Source organism: Anthonomus grandis, chromosome 22 (assembly GCF_022605725.1).
Source record: "Anthonomus grandis grandis chromosome 22, icAntGran1.3, whole genome shotgun sequence".
NCBI classification, from domain to species: Eukaryota; Metazoa; Arthropoda; class Insecta; order Coleoptera; family Curculionidae; genus Anthonomus; species Anthonomus grandis.
The window spans coordinates 43,664,213-43,688,303 of NC_065567.1; the positions used below are offsets into that span (position 1 = coordinate 43,664,213).

The 24,091-nt window shown below is 34.0% G+C and overlaps 1 protein-coding gene across 2 annotated transcripts in view; it reads left to right on the forward strand.

Annotated features, from left to right (window-relative positions):
- LOC126748858 (synaptojanin-1) overlaps positions 1-24,091 on the forward strand; it is an 87,003-nt gene that overhangs the window by 51,436 nt on the left and 11,476 nt on the right. For both annotated transcript variants that reach the window (XM_050458367.1, XM_050458368.1), the window contains 7 exons: positions 14,084-14,228; positions 14,283-14,456; positions 14,507-14,755; positions 15,022-15,168; positions 19,466-20,099; positions 20,640-20,785; positions 23,867-24,004. In XM_050458367.1, the coding sequence (XP_050314324.1) occupies positions 14,084-14,228; positions 14,283-14,456; positions 14,507-14,755; positions 15,022-15,168; positions 19,466-20,099; positions 20,640-20,785; positions 23,867-24,004 (1,633 nt within the window). The remainder of the gene's footprint in view (positions 1-14,083; positions 14,229-14,282; positions 14,457-14,506; positions 14,756-15,021; positions 15,169-19,465; positions 20,100-20,639; positions 20,786-23,866; positions 24,005-24,091) is intronic.

Sequence of the window (24,091 nt, forward strand, 5' to 3'; positions counted from 1 at the left end):
CCAGTTTTTCGGCAGAGCTTATTCCTGCATCCTGAGGCTGCTTAAAGTCCTTGCGAAGTTTAGAAAGCGTAAAGCCTTTGTCTGTAACTTAAAAAGGTCTTTGTTTCTGAGCTGTTTTTTAAATATTTTCCCATTGCTGGGGCGAATAGACTGCCACCAGTTTTCTTGCTGCGTTTTCAACACGTGCAAAATCACGCTCACTAGGCAGCATTGTATGTCCGACTTTCAGAAGGACATGAATGATTTTGGAAAATTTATTTTGGGCCAAAAGATGTACCCACAGTGCCACATTGGTCCAGTTCTTATTTTGTCCGCCACAGTTGTCAGACACGGCATGTAAGATTTCAGCTCTGATATCCAAAACTTGCAATTTCATCAGAGCTCCTTTTTGCTACAGACTCATAGGTAGAAGTAATCCTGTTCCGGCTCATTACAGCAGTGGATGCTAAAATTGTAACACCACAACTTTTTCAAGTTGTTAAGTTCGAGTCGACAGTGCTTGCTGCAAGTTAAATGTAATGACGTGGAAAGATCCTTTGATATAGTCTTAGCCTCTTCAACAGCATTTTTTTAAATATTTCTAGCTGCTTTAACCCTTCTGAGGTGCAGTTTCTTAGAACCTTCCAATTATTTTAGCAGCTCTTGATTTCGTGATTTCGTGGTTTTTCACCACATGTAGCGTATGTATCTGATTTTGGACCCTTCAAAGAAATATTATACTCTTCAGTAAATTTTATCCTAAATTTATCACAAGATATTGGAGTTGTTTCTTCTTGAGTGCGTTTCGTTGCAAATTCTTCAAAAAGAGATGCAATATTATACTCAAGACTCATGTACAGCTTGTCAGGATTTTGCAGCTGTAATGGCTTTCGTATTTTGGCAATGAGTCTATGAAATCTTTGATATCTTTAAGATCAGCTTCACTATATTTTTTTTTGAGTTGTTGGTGTTTTTCTCTCTGATCCCGATACTGAAAGTTGTGCGTGACATTTTTTCACAAGGTATTTACATCTTCCTCTGCCAATTCCCTGGATTGATATAAATACTTGTTTGCAAATTTCATAAGTGGAACTGTGTCCCTTTACTACATATGATAAAATATATAATATATGATACTACTGAATAGTGTGCTCCGAGTTTAACAAGCTGTCTCTTAGGACTGAGTGGATTGTTTATGTGTAAGTCGAATAAGTTGTTATTAATATTTGCGGGTAAACAGTTTCTTAACCACTCTCCCTGCAGAGGTATAAACTGTTATATGCAGTCTATGAAAGCTGTTTAAAAAACTGGAGAAAGAGAACAAAGCACTCAGAGGCAGAGTTAATTAGAATATCAGCCTCGTTCCAAAAATCTAGTCCTTTTGGCATAAAGGAAATTATTCATGAAGATTTTAATGCTATATTCGATGCTATATTAACTCTGCCGCTCGATCCATGTTAAAAGCGTTGTATAAACTAAAAAACACTGAATATGCAATCACAGAAAACCTACCTGAAAAGCTACTCGATCTAAAGAAAAAGCTCCTATTTTATAAGAAGTCTGCCCAAAACCAAGGGTACTACGTTAAGTTGAAAAGGACTGTCTAATAATTGATAATAAAACATGGCGCCTGGAAGATCTGATGCAAAAGCTTGTTCCAAAAAATCCTGAACTATCTGAATCAAGTCCTGACCTACCACCAATTGAAACTGCACTGCCTAATGCCCCACCAGTTGCCAGTAAGACAATCTTGGTAGCCAATCCATTGGAACAACAACGTTCATCGAAGGGACCAACGTCAGTTCCTGAAACGAAAATTACAAACACCAGATACAGCTTTCGTTCAAAAAACTAAAGCAACTCAACATGTTCGAGAATAGCACTCCATCATGCTATTATCAAAATGTGCGTGGCTTAAATTCCAAAATCGACACATTCTTTTCTTCAATAAGCGTGTGAATACGATATTGTCGCGTTAACAGAAACGCAGCTAAGTGGGGAGGTCAACAGTACTGTATTGTTCCCAGCTGAATACGAGGTACGCCGAAAAGATCGAAGTTTTCAGCTGGTCAATTTATCACGTGGATGCGGCCTCCTGCTGGCTATCAAAAACCAATAGTATGCTCAACAATAGACGCTAGTCATATCTCTAATAGTTTTTCTTATATAGATTTTGTTCTGTGTAAATGTCTACTTTCTTATAAACCATTGTTTGTGCTTGTATTATATATACCCCCAAAAATAACTGATGACGAGTTTGAAAGATTTTTTGATATGCTATTACAATTAGGCATAACTGGTGACTTTTTAATAACTGGCGATTTTAATATGCCCAATTATGTAAGTAATCAAGACCAGCGGGATACAAAGAGCACTTCTGTTAATTCATTTGTGTAATTTTTTTAGTTAAACCAATATAATATTGCGCTAAATCAGTCTAATAGGCTGTTAGATTTGGTAGGTTGTAATTGTGAATGTAGAGTCAGCCAAGATGAATTACCAATTGTCGCTCAAGATGCCTATCACCCTGCCTTATGAATTGATATAAATTTGTTTAAGAGAAATATTTCTTTTAGGGAACATGTTCATCAAAAATTATATAATTTTAAAAGGGCAGATTTTCCTAGTCTCTACGATGAGATACTAAGAACTGATTGGCAATTTCTCTGTGATATCGGTGACATAAACTTAGCTGTAGAAAGCTTTAATGATGAATTGTTGATGTTTAAAACATGTTCCACTTCGCGTAATACATAAACACCAATATCCATGCTGGTATACCACAGACATCATTAAAAATCTAAAACAGAAAGCTAGGTTGCATAAAAAAATTAAAAATACTAATAATCAGCAATATCGAGTTGAATTCTGCAATATTAGATCTGTAGTAAAAAGGCAATTGAAAGAAACTTATAATGCATATATTCAAAATGTAGAAGCCAATATTTTAACAGATTCCGGCTGGTTCTGGAATTTCGTTAATACTAGAAACAGAACATCAAATATCCCAGGATAATATGCGTTATGGGGACGGATCCCTTACTGATTCGCAGATAATCGGAAATAGTTTTGCCGAATTCTTTCATTTAGGGTTTATCCCATCCAAGTCAGATGCAAGCTTTTTCGTGAATACGTGTTTACATCTTGGTGTAACACTTTCACCAATCAAATTTCACCGGTAACAGACCATGAAATCTTGGTTGCAATACGGTCACTTAAAAATAAACTAACCGCTAGCTCGGACGGTATTCCATCTTTTCTGGTAAAAGACTGTAGGCATGCCATTATTACACCATTATAAATAATATTCAATCTTTTCTTGTCAACAAAAAATTTCCTGAACTATGGAAAGAGGCACGCGTATGTCCTGTTTTCAAGGGTGGGTGCCGTGAGTCTATTGAAAACTACAGACCAATTTCCATTCTGTATAACTTTGCTAAGGCACTAGAAAAAATTCTTTACTTGCGCAGTCAACCATTTATCTCAAAAGATTTATCCGAATAACGACATGATTTCTTAAAAGGAAGATCGACGGTTACAAATTTGACCCTTGTAACTCAGTATATGGCGGAAGCATTGGACAAACAAAGCCAAGTAGATATAATTTACCTGGATTTTTCTAAGGCTTTTGATCGAATGGATCATAGTCTTCTTTTAAAAAAACTTCAAAGCTATAGTTTTACATCTGATTTTAACTCCTTATTTGAAAAATTATTTGTTAGGGAGAAAAGAATATGTTTTTCACAGGGGTTTTCATTCACATAAATAAATTGCATCTTCGGGGGTGCCACAGGGCTCTAACTTAGGTCCGTTATTCTTTCTGGTCTTTATAAATGATTTAATTACTATCCTTATCAATAAGAAACTCCTATTTGCCGATGACCTCAAGATATTTTCCACTATCGTAAACATAAATGTTTGTTATTCCTTGCAGAGCGACTTGAATTGTGTTGGTTTGTGGTGCACTATGTCTCGAAATGTAAAGTGCTTACTTTTTAACAGAAAAAAAATCTAATTGAATTTAAGTATGGTTTATCAATAAATTTAAATCGATGTGAATCCATTTCGGATTTGGGTGTACTTTTTGATCAGGTGGAGTCTCTGATCGCGCTAGTAGGGCACTGGGCTTTATAGTACGCAACTGTCGGGGTTTTAATAACACAGAAGCAATAAAAACATTATTTTTTAGCTTTGAATACGCTTCTGTTATGTGGAGCCCTTACTATGAAATCTTCATAGTAAGGGCTAAGAGCTAAGTATTCGATGGAACTTCGAATTTTCGATTTCGTTGATTCGAAAATCAATGAAAGTTTCTTAAGTATCTATCCTTTCAAGTTGATGGTTTTTACCCTCCACAGGGCATTTCATATATCTGCTTTTACCTCGATTCTCCGTGGGGATATTAACTGTTCTGAATTGCTAGATAAATTAAATTTTTGTACCACGATTAAATAATAGGAATACTAAAACCTTTTGCTTTACCGAGGCTAATACGAATATAATCTTATGCATGTAATGTGCAATAACGCTAATAGAGTCTCACAATATTGTGATTTATTTGTATGCTCTGGTGCTGAAGTTGAAGAGCGTTTTTGGGATTATCCAATTAACTTGGCTGTTTGTATTTTTTTTTTTTTCTCTCTTTGAGATTTAGGTATAAGGGTATTTATTTTTTTGGCTCTGTAAATGGTTTATACTGTTGGGCTGTATTGCTAAAAATAAATAAATATGATATCGTACACGACGCGTATCTCTTTTTTTTTGTTCGCCTCTTAATCGGATTATACAGCCAAATAGATATGCATTTTGTAGGATGTAATTTGCTAAACCCCAAAAATCTTGAAAAAGTTTAGACGCAATAGCCTCGGGTACTATTTCAAAACATTTTCGTCGAGAAAGAAGATGCCGTTTTCTTTCAATCACTCGACGTTTTCCGCGGTATGATTTTTACATCTGTCCACTATGCTTCAGTTTTTTTATTTTATTGTGTACCGAGAAATTTCAGATCAAAACATACCTTTGCGAGAGTAACTTCTTCACCATTGCCAGCAGCCACTGATTCTGCTTGCATAAACTTCAATACGTTGCTAACTATTTCACGACTTTGTCCACTTAACACTTTATTTTTTACTTTACTATACTGAAATTCCTTCAAACAAAAAAGTTTCTCGCTTACCGAAAATCATGCAACAATAAAAGTAAACCTTTGTGTTTACTCCATTCTCCAAGACAAACTAGGCTAACTAGGAGACCCAAATTAGTTCCGTTGTGACCGCCTTTATATCTCGAATCGACTAAAAAAAACCTGATGGTTGTAAGTTTATTGGTTTAGAAGTTATCGCGTGGTATGTGTAAAAAAAAACATAAAAATATCACTTTGATAAATTCTGGGCATTTTCCGGGATAAAAAATGTCCGACCCCTCAAAATATATTGTAATTAGTCATTTCACATACCCAGAGACCCAACTAATGATCCTGTCTAGGTTTCATGTGGTTATACCTAAAAAAATTTTTTTCGAGAAGAAAGCTTTTTCCGTTTTTTATTCCGCTATTTACTCCACTTGACATCATCTACGCACGGACTAAGATTTTAATAAACCGCCCGTCCTCTGTCTTTGTTTAACACTGACTCTCTCATTCGCACGTTCGCGCATCTCAGAGGCCAAGCTAGAATGGTCAAGCCGTACACCTGCTAGGCGAAGGCGTTTTCTGCCTTTGGAGGTTGAAGCAATGTTCTGAAACAACATTATTTACGTAAAAAATGTTAAGAACAACACTTTCGAGGTAAGAACGTATAGATGTTAAGTGCAGTAGATCACATATTTTATATGAAACAACATCAAAATAAAGTCATGTGCTAAAACTAACCTCAAATGCGTCTTCTGCTTCTTCCACAGACTCGCTGTCGCTAGGTTCGTAGTCTTGATCCGCTACAGTCATAAGAGTCACTACTTGAATAGTTAGATTCCATTTTTCACTTTTATACCCACAACAAACACCTGTTAAGTACAGCGGCCATAATTTAAAAAATCATATTAAGTGAAGAGCTGGTATCAGTTCTGAATTGATTAAAAAATATAAGGAGAATTTGTTGATACCATTAAAATATATTATCAATTTAAGCTTTAGTGCTGGAGTTTTTCCAGATATTTTGACAAACACAATAATTATACGAATACTCAAACAAGATGACAAAAATTCCACTAACATTTAACAGACCGATAGCACTTAATTAAGCAATAGAAAAGAAAGCATCAGGGGTAGAAAGTGAGGAACTAGAGGTGGAGTTTGGGGTGCCATAGGGAACAGTGTTGGCAACATTGCTATTCATTATATACATTAATGGACTAATGACTCAGCTGGGAAGGGAGGATTCTGTTTGTTGTTTTGCGGATGACACGGTGGTTATTATTAGTGGAGAGAACTGAAACTTAACATAGCAAAAGTCTGAATTCGCTTTACAAAGTATTAAAAAAATGGTTAGATGGTAGTCTACTATCATTAAACAAAAAACAAACAGAATTTATGGCCTTTATTTGAAATTTAGACACTAAAAATGCATGATTCAATGTGACAATAGATTACATGGCTATTATCCAAATCATATAGAAAGAAAATTAAATCTGAAGTACTTGGGAATCATACTAGATCAAAACCTAAATTAGAAAGAGCATTTAAAATATGTTACGCAAAAGATCAGAAAATTAATCTTTAAGTTATGAACTGAGGAATATATGACCATTAATAATCCTTAGAACAATTTACTCTGCACTTGTTGCATCTGTAATTTATTATGAGATTTTAGTTTAGGGTAATGCAGGATAAAACAGTAATTTCCAAGCTGTACAAAAGTGGATAATTAAAATATGTTTTTTTTTTTAAAGCAAAAGGTATCCATCTGAACTACTGTTTAGAGAAAGTAGTTTATTAAATATTAAACAATTATACATAAAAGCGATAGTTTCATTTATGCTGAAATCCAATTACTTTAAATAAAAGTTGAGCCATTTCAAAAACACAAGAAATGCCACACAACAAAAGGTAGCTCTGCAAAATCCCAAGCATGCTCTCTGTCAGAATCATATTTATTGTGTGGGGCCAAAAATATTTAATGATCTCCCAATTAATATTAAGACCAATAAATCCTTTAAAGTTAAAAAAGAGATAAATAAATGAATAATTAATAATAATTATAAAATATCTTATTTAATATAATGAATAAGAAATATAATATCTAGTTATGACTAGAAAGAGGTATATTTTTTATTGTTTCGCTTTTGAGGGCTATTTTAATTTTTTTTGTTTTTTTTTTGCGTGATTTATAAACGATTATTATTATTTACTAACCTCAATTAATTAAGATACTAATTTTAATGTTTAAAGGTACACACACAGTATTTTTAATACCATTGTGCATCGAGTAGTTAGCAATAACACAGGGTATTCATATTAAAATGAATGTTGAACCAATTACTGATTGACTATTTACATAAGTAAAACGATAAAATTAAGTTGGAGTTTTGGAACTTGGTGCTCTGATTTGTGATTGGAATCTAAGAAGTCATTTAATTTATTATTTGTGAATATGAGTTACTATGTTACCTTTACAATCATGAGTTACTATGATTATAAACGATTGTAATGCTAGTTATTGCTAATAAATTTATTATTATTATTATTATTATTATTATTATTATTATTATTATTATTATTATTACAATCAATCAATCAAATATGTTTTATTGTCAAAAAATTTAAAAAAAAATTGTAGACAAACCTATACATAAAAAGCAAAACACACAAATATAGAAACCAAAATACAAGTAAAATAAATATATACAAAACTGGGTACAAAAGACATAAATGTACCTGGTCAAATTTTTTATACTAAATGTAAAAAGTAAGAAAATAGGAAAGTAAATAAAAATAGTAACAAGAAAATAAAATAAAAAAGTAACAAAAACAGTCAAAAACATTAATACAATGTTTAAAAAGTCATAAAAAATTTTATAGAAATTTAGCAATACAAAATATTGCTATTCTACATCATAAAAAAATAATAATTAGCCAGTGCGTGCATGATACTCAAAAATTAATATTAAAAAAAAATCATCTACTGCATATAAAAGCTCTCTCCAGTAAATATGAGTTCAAAGCATTGCGAAATCGAGGAAAAGATGTCAATGATTTAATGTCTAAAGGCAGATGATTGTGCATTTTTTTAGCTTAGTAAAGAATAGAGCTTTTTATTAATTCTAACTTTGAGATTGGTACATAAAGGTTATGTTTCGAAGTAGATAATTGCGAGATGGTCTATTAGGAATTTCTGATATATGCTTGCGAACCAAGCAAATAGATTCAAGAATGAATAAAGATGGAAGAGTTAATATTTTAAATCTTTTATAAACATTTCTTGGCAGTGAGCTCGACTATCAAGTCCTAGTAAATAGCGAACCGCTCTCTTTTGTAGTTTAAAAATGAGCTCAAACTGAGTCACACAGCATGTGCCCCAGAATGGAAGATAGTACTTAAAAAGGGCATAATACACTGTTCTTGATGACGAAAGATTTATTTCCCTGGAAACTGATCTTATGGCAAAACAAGCTGAACTTAATTTTTTAGATAAAACATCGATATGTAATTCCCACTTCAAAGAGCTGTCAACAATAAGTCCCAAAAATTTCACAGATTCAACAACGTCCAAGCTGGTGTTGCTAAGGACAAAGGGTTGGATAGTACCTTTATAAGATAAGACTTTAGTTTTTGAGATGTTTAAGCAGAGAAGATTCGAATCGCACCACGATTTAATGTTGATAAGGTCTTTAGCAATAGTTGCATGAAGTGCCGCAACATTCGGATTGCTCCATGTAAAGCTAGTATCATCGGCAAAGAGACAGATTTTGCCGCTAATGTTAACATGGGCCATATCATTAATAAACAGCAGAAACAGAATTGGGCCCAGAACTGAACCTTGAGGTACCCCACATTCTATTGGTCTGCTAGAAGAGATGGTCGTATCAACTTTCACAAGCTGACTTCTGTAGCTAAGATAGGACTTAAACCATTCGAGAGGCGTTTCCCTGAACCCATAGTGCTGTAATTTGTTGATCAAGATAGTATGGTTTACACAATCAAAAGCCTTGGAGAAATCACAGAAAATAGTTGCTGTTGAATGATGATTGTTTATACTGGAGTAAACACTGGTAAAAAGGGAGAACATAGCATCATTAGTGCATTTATTACTTAAGAAGCCAAATTGATGGGGAGTTAGTATTTTATATTTAAATAGGAATGATAATAGCCTTTGTTTAACCAATCTTTCTATGATCTTCGATAATGTTGGAAGGAGAGCGATTGGACGATAATTTGAAGCTTGCTGTTTATATCCTCCTTTATACAAGGGAATAATTATTGCAGTCTTAAGGCAGTTAGGAAAAACCCCATTTTGAAATGATTTGTTAATTAGGTTTCTCAGATGGTTTAAGGTGTTATCAGGCAGATTTGAGAACAACTATGTGAGTTTTCATTAGAGAGATATGAAAGTGGATCATGAGAAGGTGTTATAGTAGTCATTAGGTTTTTAACCACGTTTACAAAGTAATCGTTAAGATTCTCAGGTGAAGAGGGGATAGTGCTAATCGAAAAAGGCTTATTTCTTAATTCGTTAACAATAGACCATGTTGACCACCAACGTTACCAGAATTAGCCAGCCTGTTATTATAATAAATATCTTTTGCGGCTTTTATTGCTTTTCGATACAATTTCCTGTATAGCCTTACATAAGTATGAAAAAATATGCTGTCCGAAAATTTTTTTAGGTATGATAAAGAGTTAGCTTACAGCTGAGGTCTTCATTAGACTTCGTGATCAATGGTTTTAACATGGTGTGTGATATACAATGGTTTTAAATCCAACCTGTATGTGGCGTCGTCTGGAGTACCCAAAGGGTCAAACATAGGACCATTGTTGTTCTTGCTTTTCATTAATGACCTTTGGCATGCAATTATTTGCTTTTTGCTGATGACGTAAAATTGTACAGCAGAATTGACAGTCGGTGATAATGTTTTTCTCCAAGAACAATTAAATATCCTGCATGAATGGTGTGTAACCAACAAACTGGAATTAAATATTTCTAAGTGCAAAGTGGTGAAATTTACTCGAAAGAGTGAACGACTTTTTTACAATTATAATATTGATCACGAAAATCTAGTGCATTGCAAAAGTATAGGGGACTTAGGTGTCACCTTTGATACTCAATTAACTTTTATTCCACAAACTCAATCAATTGTATCATGGGCAAAAAAAGTTATAAGGTTCATAATGAAAAATTGCCGATTATTTACAAATATCAAAACCCTTAAAATACTGTTTTACTCATTGGTGCGGTCAAGGCTTATGTATTGCTGCCTGGTATGGTATCCTATTTACCAGGTCCATATTGATGCCCTGGAGTGTGTCCAAAGAAGATTCCTCAAGTTTTTGCATTTTAAAGAGAGTGGTATTTATCCGAGAAGGGGAATTTATAATTGGTCGACAGTGAAGTAGCACTAGTGAATTTTAGTTTTAGGTGTTAATTTCACTAAAAAGATGCTGGCGGAGAGAGATGATAATAGATTTATTTCACGTAGACTCAACCTCTCTCCGTCACAGCGGACAGCACGGTTGACTTTCGACGGACGCAGGAGCTGGAAAGACTCCCCAGATGCGTCGCGGGACTGCTTAAGTAGTAGTCTAAAAGACGTCCGGGCGCAAGACCGGAGATTGAAGAACTTCTCTCATTACTTCATAAGTTAACCAAAACCCATACATAGATCACGAATAAGCAAACCATGGAATGTCTAGTAGAAAATACAAATACGGGACAAATCGGAATAATTCGATACGCACGCGCACTGGCGTCTGCTTTAGTAAACCGATTGACCAACTCACCTGCCCTGAAATCTTCTCCATGCACAGCATATTGTAAACAATAACAAAGAATTAAAGTGATGATAACATTGATAGTGCTTCAGTGAAAAATATTGGCGAATTCTATAAAAAATCGAAGGCAATATAGTAGTTATGGTGGGTGTCTGAGTCAGTCGCGTACTTATGAAGTTTTGAAAGAAAAATTTATAACAAGGTCATTTCTAAATATCTTAACCAAATGAATAAAAGTTAGAATTCTCGAGATGTCGTTTAAAGCGTAATTAATCCTGTAACAATAACATTTTGCTATGACAGTTTAACATTGATTCACTAGACTTCAGAAGATCGCTTATATCTCTTAATTTTCTTTACAAACTCCTTCATAACGAAGTTGATTCTTATTTATTATCGACGTTAAGCTTTCGGATACCACGCATGAATTCGCGACTTTCCACAACTTTCTATAATAGGGCTTCTAGAACGAATGCCGCTAGAAAATCGCCTGTTTTTATAATGACCACAAATTTTAATAATATTTCTCATTTGTGTGATGTGCATTTTTGAACTCCTAAGAAGAAAGAAAGAAAGAAAATGTGCTATATTACGTAAGAATAATCTTGTGTACAAGCATCCTACAAGCTAAAAAAAGAAAACAAAAATACAATTTCAAAAATTGACAAAACAATGAACAAAATTAAACACAAGAAGACAAAACTTTTTGAACATACTTGAATTAAAGATAACTAAATAAAACAATCAATTACTAAATAAAGGTAAACTTGTTGACAAAACTAGAGAAGAAAAAAAGGAAAAAAAAAACTTTCCAACATGTCCAAGGTTAAAACCTATCATTAAAAAAGTCATCCAGGTTATAATATGCCTTAGCCAATAAAAGCGTCTTTAATTCTCTTTTAAATTTCTTAACATCCGTTATATGTCTAACACATAGAGGAACATGATCGTAAATTTTTTTACTTATGTAAATTAATGAGTTTTTGGTAAGGGAAGACGTAGGAATAGGTAGGGGAACATCATTTACACGACGAGTCAAATGGCCAGTGTCAGAGGGTAGTTTGGGAATTTTGTGAATAAGAGCAGCTGTTTCTAAGATAAAGAGTGAAAAAAGAATTAGGATTTTTTCAGAAATGAAGAGGGGTTTGCAAGAATCTCTTAACTTAGCAGAACACAGGTATCTAACTGCTTTTTTTTGAATAACAAAGACAATGTTAAATAGCCCCTTATTGGTTAAACCCCAAAAAGGCAAGCCATACCGAATATGAGATTCAATAAGTGAAAAGTACACTGAACGTGCAACCACCCCTCCCAGCTCTTGTTTTGCCATTCTTACTGCAAAACATCCAGAAGATAATTTCCCAGCTAAATGTAAAATATGATCTTCAAACCGAAGGCGACCATCAATGGTAATTCCTAGGAACTTGCAGCACTCTTTATTCTGCAAGAGGGAATTTTCGTCAAACATCAGACCCTGAACATCGCACTTAGATCCCATAATAGACGTCTTTTTTACATTAAACACGAGCCTGTTGGAAGCACACCACCCTGATAAAATCTGAAGGTCTTCAAGGATACAAGTCTTAATATAATCAGAATTTTTATGGCTCCATAGTATGGTGGTATCATCAGCAAACTGAACCACCTTGCCCTGCAGTTTCAATGAACTCAAGTCATCCACATACAGTAAAAATAACAGTGGTCCCAACACTGAACCCTGGGGAACGCCGCATTTTAGGGATCTAGAAGCAGACAAACGCCCAGACACTGTAACCTTCTGAGTACGATTTGATAGATAGGACTCAAGCCATCGCAACGCTACGCCCCTAAAACCATATTTATCGAGCTTAGATAACAGTATTCCATGATCCACACAGTCAAATGCTTTGGATAGATCACAAAACACTGCCGCCGATACAACATAGACACATACAACATAGCTGAGCAACTGGGTATTACTGTCAAGTCAATATTTGGCTTAGGCATAATTTTGATTTTGCATTGTATATTTTTTTTCTTCTTGTAACTGTAGTTTTTATTAGTTTTACTCTTGTAGATTAAATATTGTTCTGTAATTGGTTTTTACTGTTGAACAAATAATTAAATTAAATGACACATGGTATTTAAAAGATCGAAACCAGCTGTTCAACCGGAAATGTTACAAATTGAAAAAGACATTTTAGAAATGGTCAAAGACGATACAAAAATGAGTACTAGAGCTAGTAGCTGAAAACTATATCAGCTCAACTTGAGCTGCTATGGCTCAGCTTAAGTTGTTCAAGTTTCTCATAGAAAAGTGTGAAAGACAACACGACAAGAACAGTATTATCCTTATCATTATTAGCGGGTACACGCGTTACATCCTGAAGATCATCGTAGAAGAATTGTATGTTGCCAGTGGCCTTTAGAACAGTTCTGTAGAAACAAAGATTTTACGATGGAGTGCAAAATTGTTACAATAATCATGTTTGCGCAATAAAAAATCCGCAAGCTGTAAACGACACGCTGTTGGACTTTTACTTTGTTCCACCTTGACTGACCGGTGAAATTTATTTAGATATTCTTCGACACAATCTGCCACAATTATTAGAAGATGTTCTTCTAAATGTAAGACAGATTATGCGGTTCCTACATGATATGGCTCTACCAAATTTTAGGCGACAAGTATGGTATATACTTATTATGCACACTTATTATGCAACTTTTATATAGGTAATTTCTAGTGTATTAACTCCTTTTGACGAGTTGTACAAATAAATGCCTCAATTTTCCATTTAAAATAACGAAGTCTCGTATAACCGAAGGTGACGCCAGTCTTGAAAATATTTTATTCGAATTGCCTTCATCGACTTTAGAATATTGTCAAACTTTCAGATTTTTCCTAATTATAATTTTCCCACAATCGATCGATGCGGGCCCTGTTTACATACCACACATGCCATATACCCTGAGAGAGCATTAAAAAAAATGAATCCCGACAGTTGAGAAGCTACTTGTTTTGTCCGCTTAAAAAGATCTGCTTGAAAAAGTGTAAAAATAATTTCCTTTTTCTATAGTACCAAACTATTATTTTAAACTTTCTTCTAAAACGCACTATGGTTAAGATATTAGTCGGTCTCAGGTTAAATGGACCACCTGGTACATGTTTACTCTGGAACATGACATTTGTCCTAAAAATTTTAGTTTCAATGTAAGAGGTACCAACGATGAAGGTCACGTGGCAAATTTTGTAGAAACAGAACAAGTAATTTATTTAGATAACGAGGTTTCCTCATATTTGCAAACGAGGGGCTCGGTTCCTTTATTTTGGGAGCAGCCTGGCATACAGGTAACGACTGATTAAATTCTTAAAAGTATATAAATCTTTACCGCAACTATTTAGATGGGATCGCATAAAGTAAGAATATCTAGAGGCTATGAGGCTTCCAAGGCTGCCTTTGATAGACATATGACCATGATTAAAGAAAAATATGGTAACCAGGTTATAGTGAATTTATTAGGAACTAGCCTAATTGGTAGTAAGGAAGGTGAAGCAACGCTTAGTCAAGAATTCCAGGTATGTTAATAAGTGTTTTAGGGAAAATTTAATATTCAAAATTTTTTTAGAAACACCATAAGGATTCCATACACAACGATATACCACATGTAGTATTTGATTATCACCAAGAAGTAAGGGGAAATAATCAAGTTAGTCTTCAAAAGCTAAGAGCTAAAGTTGAGCAAGAATTGGACAAGTTTTCATTTTATCATGCCAGTGGTGACACTCTTCATAGTTTACAGACAGGCACTATTCGGACTAATTGCTTAGATTGTTTAGATCGAACAAATTGTGTACAAACATTTTTCGGGTTAGAGGTAAGTAATTGTTATATTCTCTATGACTGAAAACTATTTTTTGAAAAATCTGATGATTCCTTGAAAGAGGCCGCAAATTGTAAGAGAATTTTTCAAATGTTGTATCACTTCTTTTTAGAAGTTATAATACATTTCTTTTTTACTTAATATCCGAATATAAATTTTAGAAAACATCGATAATTTACTTTTTATTATGGATGTCATAGCATGCAACAACCAATGAATTTAATAAACAACAATTTTAATTGTTTGTCATTATATTTTAGATTTTGGCAAGACAGTTGCAAGCTATGCAAACGATTGATAAGAAGAATGCTAGATTTGAAGAGGTATTTAGACAAATGTGGATCAATAATGGAAACGAGATTAGTAAAATTTATGCTGGTACAGGCGCAATTCAAGGTGGATCGAAGGTACCCTTTATTATTACTAGGTTTATGAATTATTTTTATTATTTAACTTTTTATTAAAAACTCAGCTCTGTACAGGATGTTTTCAAAGGTTTTAAAAGGAGTCATTTACCTTAACACCTTGTAGAACTCGTCAAAAGAAGTGAAGGTTCTTGAGAGAAGTGTTCGATTAACACACAATCTTGCTCGGCAAATCCACGACTTTTTACAAGCATCAAGAATAAACTACTGGTGTTTACGAATTAAATCACAAGAATTTTCAACGCGCTCTTAAAGATCTTCCAGAGTATTTACTGCTCTATCATGATACACTGACTCTTTTAAATAGCCCTACAGAAAAAAATCGCAAGGCGTTAAATCAGGGGATCGAGGAGGCCAAGAAATAGGTTCATTGCGCCCTATCCATCTAGTCGGAAACTCATTATTTAGATGTTCATGAACTTTTCGTCTAAAATGTGGTGGAGCCCCATGTGTAGAGTGAAAACGTTTAAGGAAATTTTCTACCCTATAGATTGATAATTTTAGGCGGACTGTATTTAAAATTTGATCAAACAAATAATAATTTATGTAAGTAATTATTATTAAACAAAATATAAATCAAACGTACCCACAACGTGACTATGTCAAAATAGTACTCACACAGTATCCTACACATTGTAGCGTTTTATTTTTCTATTCCTTATTTTCACTAACGCTCCATTGAAATTTCATTAGGTTCAATAATTATATTAATAATTTCAGTACTTCTTTATATAATATTATATTAATAACTTCTTTTATTTATATTTCTTTAAATTCACACTCTCAATGACACATTACTACTGTAACGCATCACTCTCCTGGTTTAATTATTCATGCTTTCTGTTGACGGTCCGTCACTCTTCTGGTTGGTCTTAATTAATGTTTTCTCTGATTGGCTGATATTGACAATTCAGGCGAGAGGTGGGGTCGTTACTGATTTAGTCGGTACTGCGTTCATTTTTCGAGGACTTGTTCCCGTGTCGCAGGTGGAAGCGCACGTAAAAGGCCAGTTTTTTATTTCCGAAGTTTGTGAAGCAGGAAGTGGCCAATATGGTTTATAATTTATAGTCCTTAATCTTGTTCCTTTGGGGAACTGTTTGTTTCATGGTTCTGGTGCGGGATGCCCGAGATTTTGATGGATAGATAATGAAACTTAGCAAGGTGAGTATGTCACATTTTGAACGCCATTAATTTTTATCGACAGTGAATACAATGGCAACCGTTGTTTTAGGGTTTTACTTTTCCGTTTTCCTCTTTATTCTTCTTCAATTGTTGATGGCTGTAGACTTTTGAAATTGCTGAAAGCGGTGGAGCTGAGACCAGAACTAGAGCTAGTATTAGATATTCCTATTCCAGATAGCTAAGCTACAAATGGCATACATTCACAGCCTTGGTTTTGAAGGCGAGCCGTTCATTTCTTGGAGGGATATACAGGCCAGTTTATTCCATTTATTTAAATATTATTAACCATAGATTTGTCTCACATATTTAAATTTTTATTAATATACCTTTAATTTCAATTTATTGCTACAAATATTTAATCAATATCATAATTTAATACGTCAATTTCTTATCTATAATTTTAGTTATTTTTTGTTCAGTATTTTTCAGTACCTTTTTTGGTAGTTAAGTAGATATAACTCGGTTAAGGCTAATATGCCTTAGGTAAAAAGGTGCATGAACTTTCCCCTGTGTAATACGAATATATAGTAAAAATTTGAATAATTGCAATTTATTTTTCAAGTGCTGAAATCTACCTAGTAGTGAAATCATAATTTAAATGTTACTTTTGTCAAACTTATTTTAATCACATCAACATTATTCATATTTTAATTCATAATAAATTATTACCATTTAACAGATTAGAACATGAGGTGTATACTTATCTTTGATGTAAATATAATTTGGTTGTATTGTTAAGATATTTTTTTTTGCCTCTTTAAATCTACTTTATCCAGGGTCATTTAATTGTTAATTGAAACCTATATACAAAGTGTTTTTCTTAGTTTTCTTTCATTTATAAAAAAAAACTAAGTGGCGCCCTCTTATTTAATAGTTATAATCAAGTTTAGATTCTTTAATAGCCAGTCACAAGTGAACCTTCGAACAATCCCAAGCCTCCAATAATTCTGAGCTACCGTCTGCAAACTCTTGGCAAAATAGTAACACTGTAAAGTTAACGCCACAACATATGGATTTTCAGGGGCTCCTGCACAGCTTGACAACTTTTAATTATCACATGCGTCTCCGCAATAATTAACATTAAAAAATAATGGGCCTAATTAATTCAGGCGGAAAAAAGGATAATTCTTTTAATAGTAGATACGCAAGATGCGTAGTGTCACTCACTGCCTTACTCTCTTGTCTCTTACTGTCTAATTTTCGTCTCTCTTCCACGTTCTCACTCCAAAGTCGTACCAATAGAGAGAAAAGTTGTAGATAAAGATCGGTTCACAAGTAATTGAAATTCAAATGACCTGGCCGTTAGCTTTTTAAGTTCCGCCAAATTCAAAAATTTGCTGTATTGCGGCGTGATCATGGAGTAACCACATATTCTGTCTCACATTTATAGGAACATTTTCTTATACTTGTAGCAGATTGTGTCGAAGAAAATCAAAATAAATTTTATCGGTCAGTCGAGTTGAAAAAAAGTAGGATCCAATAAACATGCCATTTACCACACCAGCCCAAATATTTAATGAAGATCTATGTTGAAAATAAAAGTAAAATCTTCAATTCTGCCGACCTGTTCTAACAGCCATTGGCAAAATACAACTCTTCTAGGATGATCTTCAGATTGACACGCTTATACCCGTTGGTAATGATAAGGATAATACGGTCCTTGTCGTATTGTTTTCCACACTTTACTATGAGAAACTTCAGCTTGAGCTGTTATAGCTTTAGTACTCGTCTTGTTCTTTTAAAAACTTTGTGTCGCGAAGTCTAATAACTACATTTAGGAACATACGTGGGCCGGATGATTCCTTAAAGTAAACCTTTTCGCATTCAACTTGCAAGCTGTGACTGCATTTTGTTCACACTCCATAGGTAAGTATTATGTCCGCTAGTTCATTGTTTCCGTAAACATCGACCATTTTTCCGCACAAAATAATTAGACAAATGAAATACGCACCATTAAAAGACTGATACAACAGATAGAGCTAAGGAGTTGTATTGAAAACCATACAATAACATAAATTTTAATAAACGGTAAGACCCTAAACAACAAACGGTAAAAATCTGCACGGCATTTGCCGAGAATATCAAAAAATGTGTTTATTAATACTTAAATTTTTTCAAATTTTAAATGTTTTACTATCTCTTTTATTATGCAACTTTTGTATAGGTGATTTTTAGTATATCAACTCCTTTTGACGAGTCCTATAAGCAGTTTAAATAAATGACTCAACTTTGAGAACATCCTGTATGATAAGAATGCTCCCTTTACTTCATTCAGCCACGCGGATTTGTTATTTTGACATTTTATTTAACGGTTACATTTTGTAGTATAATATTATTATTAATCAGATGAGATACTGCGGCCAAATTTATATTTTGCCTATTGTTTATCATAATGAATCACAAAAAAATAATAATGAAAGAAAAAAAAAAGGAAAAATTATCGGTTGCCTTTTTTAATCGAGCTAGCAAATTTTCAAGTATTTATGGCGAGTTGTTTGGGAGTGTACAAATATTGAACGAATTGTCTTAGAGTTTTTTAAATGTTTTTCTTAAGCTCTAAATATAGCGATACCAAAGTTTTGGTTCATTCTCCTCTGAGATGCATAAAATAGCATTGAATCGCTTTGACTCGACCACTATCAGAATAAGGATTAAATTCATTAAATAGCTTATCGAACTTATTAAATGAATGTGTACCTTAAATAAAGTAAGAAGAAACAGTTAAATTCGTGTTGATTATCTAATTGGGACTAAAATCATTACTTTTTCAGTTTGTTATAACAGTTTTGCTTAAAGTGTCCTTATTTACCGCACAAATTATAGGATTTTAGTAGTAGAGGCCTTTTACCAAGTAGATCATTTTATACAGATATGCAAATCTCCAAAATTGATCGTAACAAAACGGTAAATTTGTGTTACTCTAGCTAAATATGTGAAATGCTAATACACACTGTAACCCTTTCGCACTGTGTTTAGAAATAAATTGTAATATTTCTATACCATCCTTAGAAAGCTTTAAGATCTCAATATGGTTCATTGTGCTGCTTGACTATAAGTTGGTTATTAACCTTTTCTAAAAGTTTATAATAATTATTAGATTATGGACGGCGCAAGGTCAGCTGCACGTACTATTCAAAATAATCTGTTGGACAACTCTAAACAAGAAGCAATAGATATTTTGTTACTTGGATCAACGTTATCAACTGAACTAGCGGATAGAGCCAGAAATTTATTGCCTTACAATACTTTACATGCTCCCCCTCAAGTTTTGAGAGAAATGTGTAAGCGATACAATGAATATACCGAGCCTCTACAAGTTAGAGTAGCAGTTGGAACATATAATGTAAATGGAGGCAAACACTTTCGAAGCTTAGTTTTTAAAGATATAAAATTATCAGATTGGTTGCTTGATAACCATAAACAAAATCAAAGTCTCGTCGATACTACTGGTTGTGATGTTAATAGAATGACCCCTGTGGACATATATGCTATTGGTTTTGAAGAAATCGTTGATTTGAATGCTGCAAATATTGTCAACTCAAGCACGGAGAATGCAAAAGCCTGGGCTACGGAATTAGAAAAAGTACTTTCTAGGGATTATCCATATGCTTTGCTTACATATCAACAGCTCGTTGGAGTTTGTTTGTATGTCTTCGTCCGACCTGAACTTATTCCTTTTATTAAAGATGTTGCTGTGGATTCTGTCAAAACTGGCTTAGGAGGACACACAGGTAAATAAATAATAATAATACTTTATAAGTAAAAATTTTCCAATTATCTATGAAATATCCCATACAAGAAAAACTTACTTATTTATTTTTTAATGGTTAACTTATTTAATTTTGACAATAATGAAACTTTGTTTCATGGGATAAATGAGAATGCTAGGAGGGAAAAGTAAAAAATAATAATGGCGCTTTATATAAATATAATAATTTCAATTTACATTAGTTCTTCCGAATGAAAATTCAACTTTATCAATTGTAATGATAAAATGTTGCGACAGTTTCATCGAACCGTCGGTGATTGACGACTACTACTATACATACTTATTTCCACATTACTGATTTATACGTGGCTACAATTAAATAGTATTCTAAAAAAAAACGAAAAGCTCGAAAAAACAATTAAATACAGATAATTTTTTTATAGGTAGTAAAAATATTATGACATTTTTTTAATAATATAAAATTATCTTGGAATCTAATATCTACATATAAAGTATACCTGAATAGGTATTTGATTATTTATTTGATGGATTTCGTTTTTAGGGAATAAAGGTGCTTCGGCAATACGTCTTGTAGTTCATGCCACGTCACTTTGTTTTGTTTGTGCACATTTTGCAGCTGGTCAGTCCCAGGTCAATGAGAGAAATGCGGATTATAATGAAATTACAAGAAAAATTGCTTTTCCAATGGTAAGGATAAGTTATAAATGGTATTTCAATGTATATATAAACAACATTTTTACTGAATTTTTAATTACTTTATGAAATTAAAATGGCAAATATAATTAACATATTTTGTATTACATAGTATAAATGTTAATTTAATAATCTTTATACACATAAAAGTGATATTACTATATTTTTTCAAAATTTGGATGTTATCGATTTATATAATATTTTGTAATGAAATATAGGGTGTTTCAGAACTATGGGATCAAACTTCTAGGGGTTGTTCAGTGCAACAGTAGAATCTATTTAAGTATAGGAACCCATGTCCGGAAATGTGTCACTACGCCACTACGGCCCTAAGACGCGTTTAAATTTAGAAAAAATATTAATTACCTAAATAGGATCTGATGCATTTATTTTTACTTTTTGTATATGATACCATCACAACAATTGTTCAAAATGTCTTCCTCCAACCTCAATACACCGATTTAAACGCCGCACATTATTTCGGCGGACTACACTAAAAATTTGATCCTCGTTTTGAATGATTTCAAATGCTGCTGTTATTCGTCCAATTAAGTCTAGCTCTGATTCTACTGGAGTTTCGTAGACTAAAGATATGTCCCCACAAGAAAAAATCGAGCGACGTTAAATCGGGTGACCTAGGAGGCCAAGAAACTGCTCCACCTCTGGCAATCCAACGGTGCCCAAACCGCTGAGCCAAATACTCGCGTACTTGTACAGCAAAGTGAGCCGGCGCTCCATCATGCTAAAACCACATTTGCTGTCTAACGTTTAGTGGAATATTTTCAAAGAGTTCTGGAAGAACTTCCTCCAAGAAATGCAGATAAATAGGTTCTGTTAACCGTTCCGGTAGAAGGTATGGCCCAATTAAATAATCATCAACAATGCCTGCTCATACGTGGACAGACCAACGATTCTGATGTTTTTTTGGAAAAATTGCATAAGGATTTTCTTCGTCCCAAACATGGCTATTCCTACTATTAAAAATACCGTCTCTTGTGAAAGAGGCTTCATCGGTCCACAAAACATATCGTAAAAAATTTGGGTGTGCAATGATGTGATCCAGAAGCCATCGACAAAATCAAACTCTAGGATGGTAATCGGCTGCAGTCATACCTTGAACTTTCTGGAAGTGGTAAGGATGGAGTTGTTGCTCGTCTAGTACCCGCCAGACAGAAGCGTTACTCGTATTCATATTCTAAGCGACGTCACGTGTGCTATTTGATGGTTCATCGGCAACTCGCTAAAGCACCTCTTCTTCAAATTTGACCGTTCTTACGGTTCGAGCAACACCAGTATCATGCATCTTGGTCTTAAACATGCCTGTCTCAGCGAGCCGCCGATGAACCGCAATAAACTTTTTGTATCCAGGATGCTGTCGTTCGGGATAACGTTCATGATACAACCGCGATGCTGCTCGTGCATTGCAGTTTGTTGCTCCGTATGCCAAATGCATATCCGCCAATTCTTGGTTGGTAAAGTTTTCCATTAGCAATAAATGTTTAAAAATTATAAGCTATAAAATTTTTAAACATGACATTGATAAGCGTTGATTTTAAACAATTGTTGTTATGGTATTATGTACAAAAGGTAAAAATAAATGCATCAGATCCTATTTAGGTAATTAATATTTTTTTAAATTTAAACGCGTCTTAGGGCCGTAATGGCGTAGTGACGCATTTCCGGACATGGGTTCCTATACTCAAATGGATTCTTCTGTTGCACTGAACAACCCCCAGAAGTTGAACACCCTGTATAATATAAATTTTCATTTTCCAGAGGAAAATAACTCACTGACATAAGAAGTGTTACACCCAGAAGAATTTCTCCAACTTAATTTTTTCGCAATGAGGTAGTCTTACATCAGGAAAGCGAGACTTTGTAAGAATTTTTATAGGGAAGTAATAAGAAAAATAAATAATGTGTTTGACGATCCTGCCTGTAAATACACTACTGTATATGTCTAGGCATCGACAAAATGTCGCATTCCAAGCAAGTCAAACTCCGTGGATTAGCTGTGGGTCTTCTCCCCATGATATCCCACAGATGTTTGATGGGATTTAAATCCGGTAAACGAGGTGGCTACGGTAAAACAGTAAGCCTGGCACCTACTTGGAAGAAACTCCGTAGTATGACGAGCAATATACCCAAACCATTACTCCAACAGTGTACTGTGTACATGCCTGTCAACAGCAAATCCAATGTTACGCTGTTCTCCACGGTGGCATCTTAACCTTCTACGGCCATCGTCCATAATCGCGATTCATTGCTGAAGATGACATTATGCCATTCTGCCTCCCAGTGTTGCCGTTCTCTAATCCAGTTTCAACGTTACGACAGTGGTCCTCAGAGGAAGCACTAACTGACTGGACGGTATGAAAAAAAGTCCAAAGGCTCCCATAGAGTCACCAAGAGATAGAGTATACGGATAGAAACGGATCTACTAGTACCTTCTTTTCCAAACTATTGGCCAGCGATCTGACGTGTAGTACCAAAACGGTTTCGTAGGGCTAGTTGTGTGAAGCTTCTATACGCTCGTATTACAGAGCCTACGTTGACCAATTGGCCTTCTTCGTGTTCCCCTACCTTCTTCTATCCAGTACAACTAACACGGTGGCCAATTTTGCGATAGGATCAACATCTCGATAGGCAATAACTCTATGACTGTCAAAATCGTTATGGTGATAATTTTGATGTGTTCGACGAACTAGAGGCATTTTGTTATGCTTAACACTAGTAAACGGACGAGCAATAACTAAAAATATCTGTACTAATCAGCTCTCAGAAATGCTTCTCACAAAAACTAAGAGATAAAATTTTAAAAATAATAAACAAAAATAAAGATTAATAAATAAACGTTAAGGGTTGTTGCCATAGCACTTTTTAAATCTAGTCATTATGTTCGAAAAATCAAGTTAAAGAAATTATTCTTTTTGGGTCTAACACTTCTTAAGTCCATGTATTTTTGCTTGCCATTGGTATAATCTATATTTAAATAATACAAAACTCCTGTAGATCTTTCTAGATGTACTTTTTTAGACGCAAAATTGCACATACTAAGATAATATTCTTCCTTAGGGTCGTTCATTAAATTCACATGATTACCTTTTCTGGTGTGGAGATTTTAATTATCGTGTAGATATGGATAAAGATGAGATTAAAGAACTAGTTCGTGTAGGTAATTTTGATGCTATTTTAGAGCGAGATCAGTTAAAGGTAAGCAGCCGTTAATTAATTCGGCAAATAACACTTAAGAAATAATACATTTTTGGTACAAGCTAACTAAAACAAACAAACCAAAAC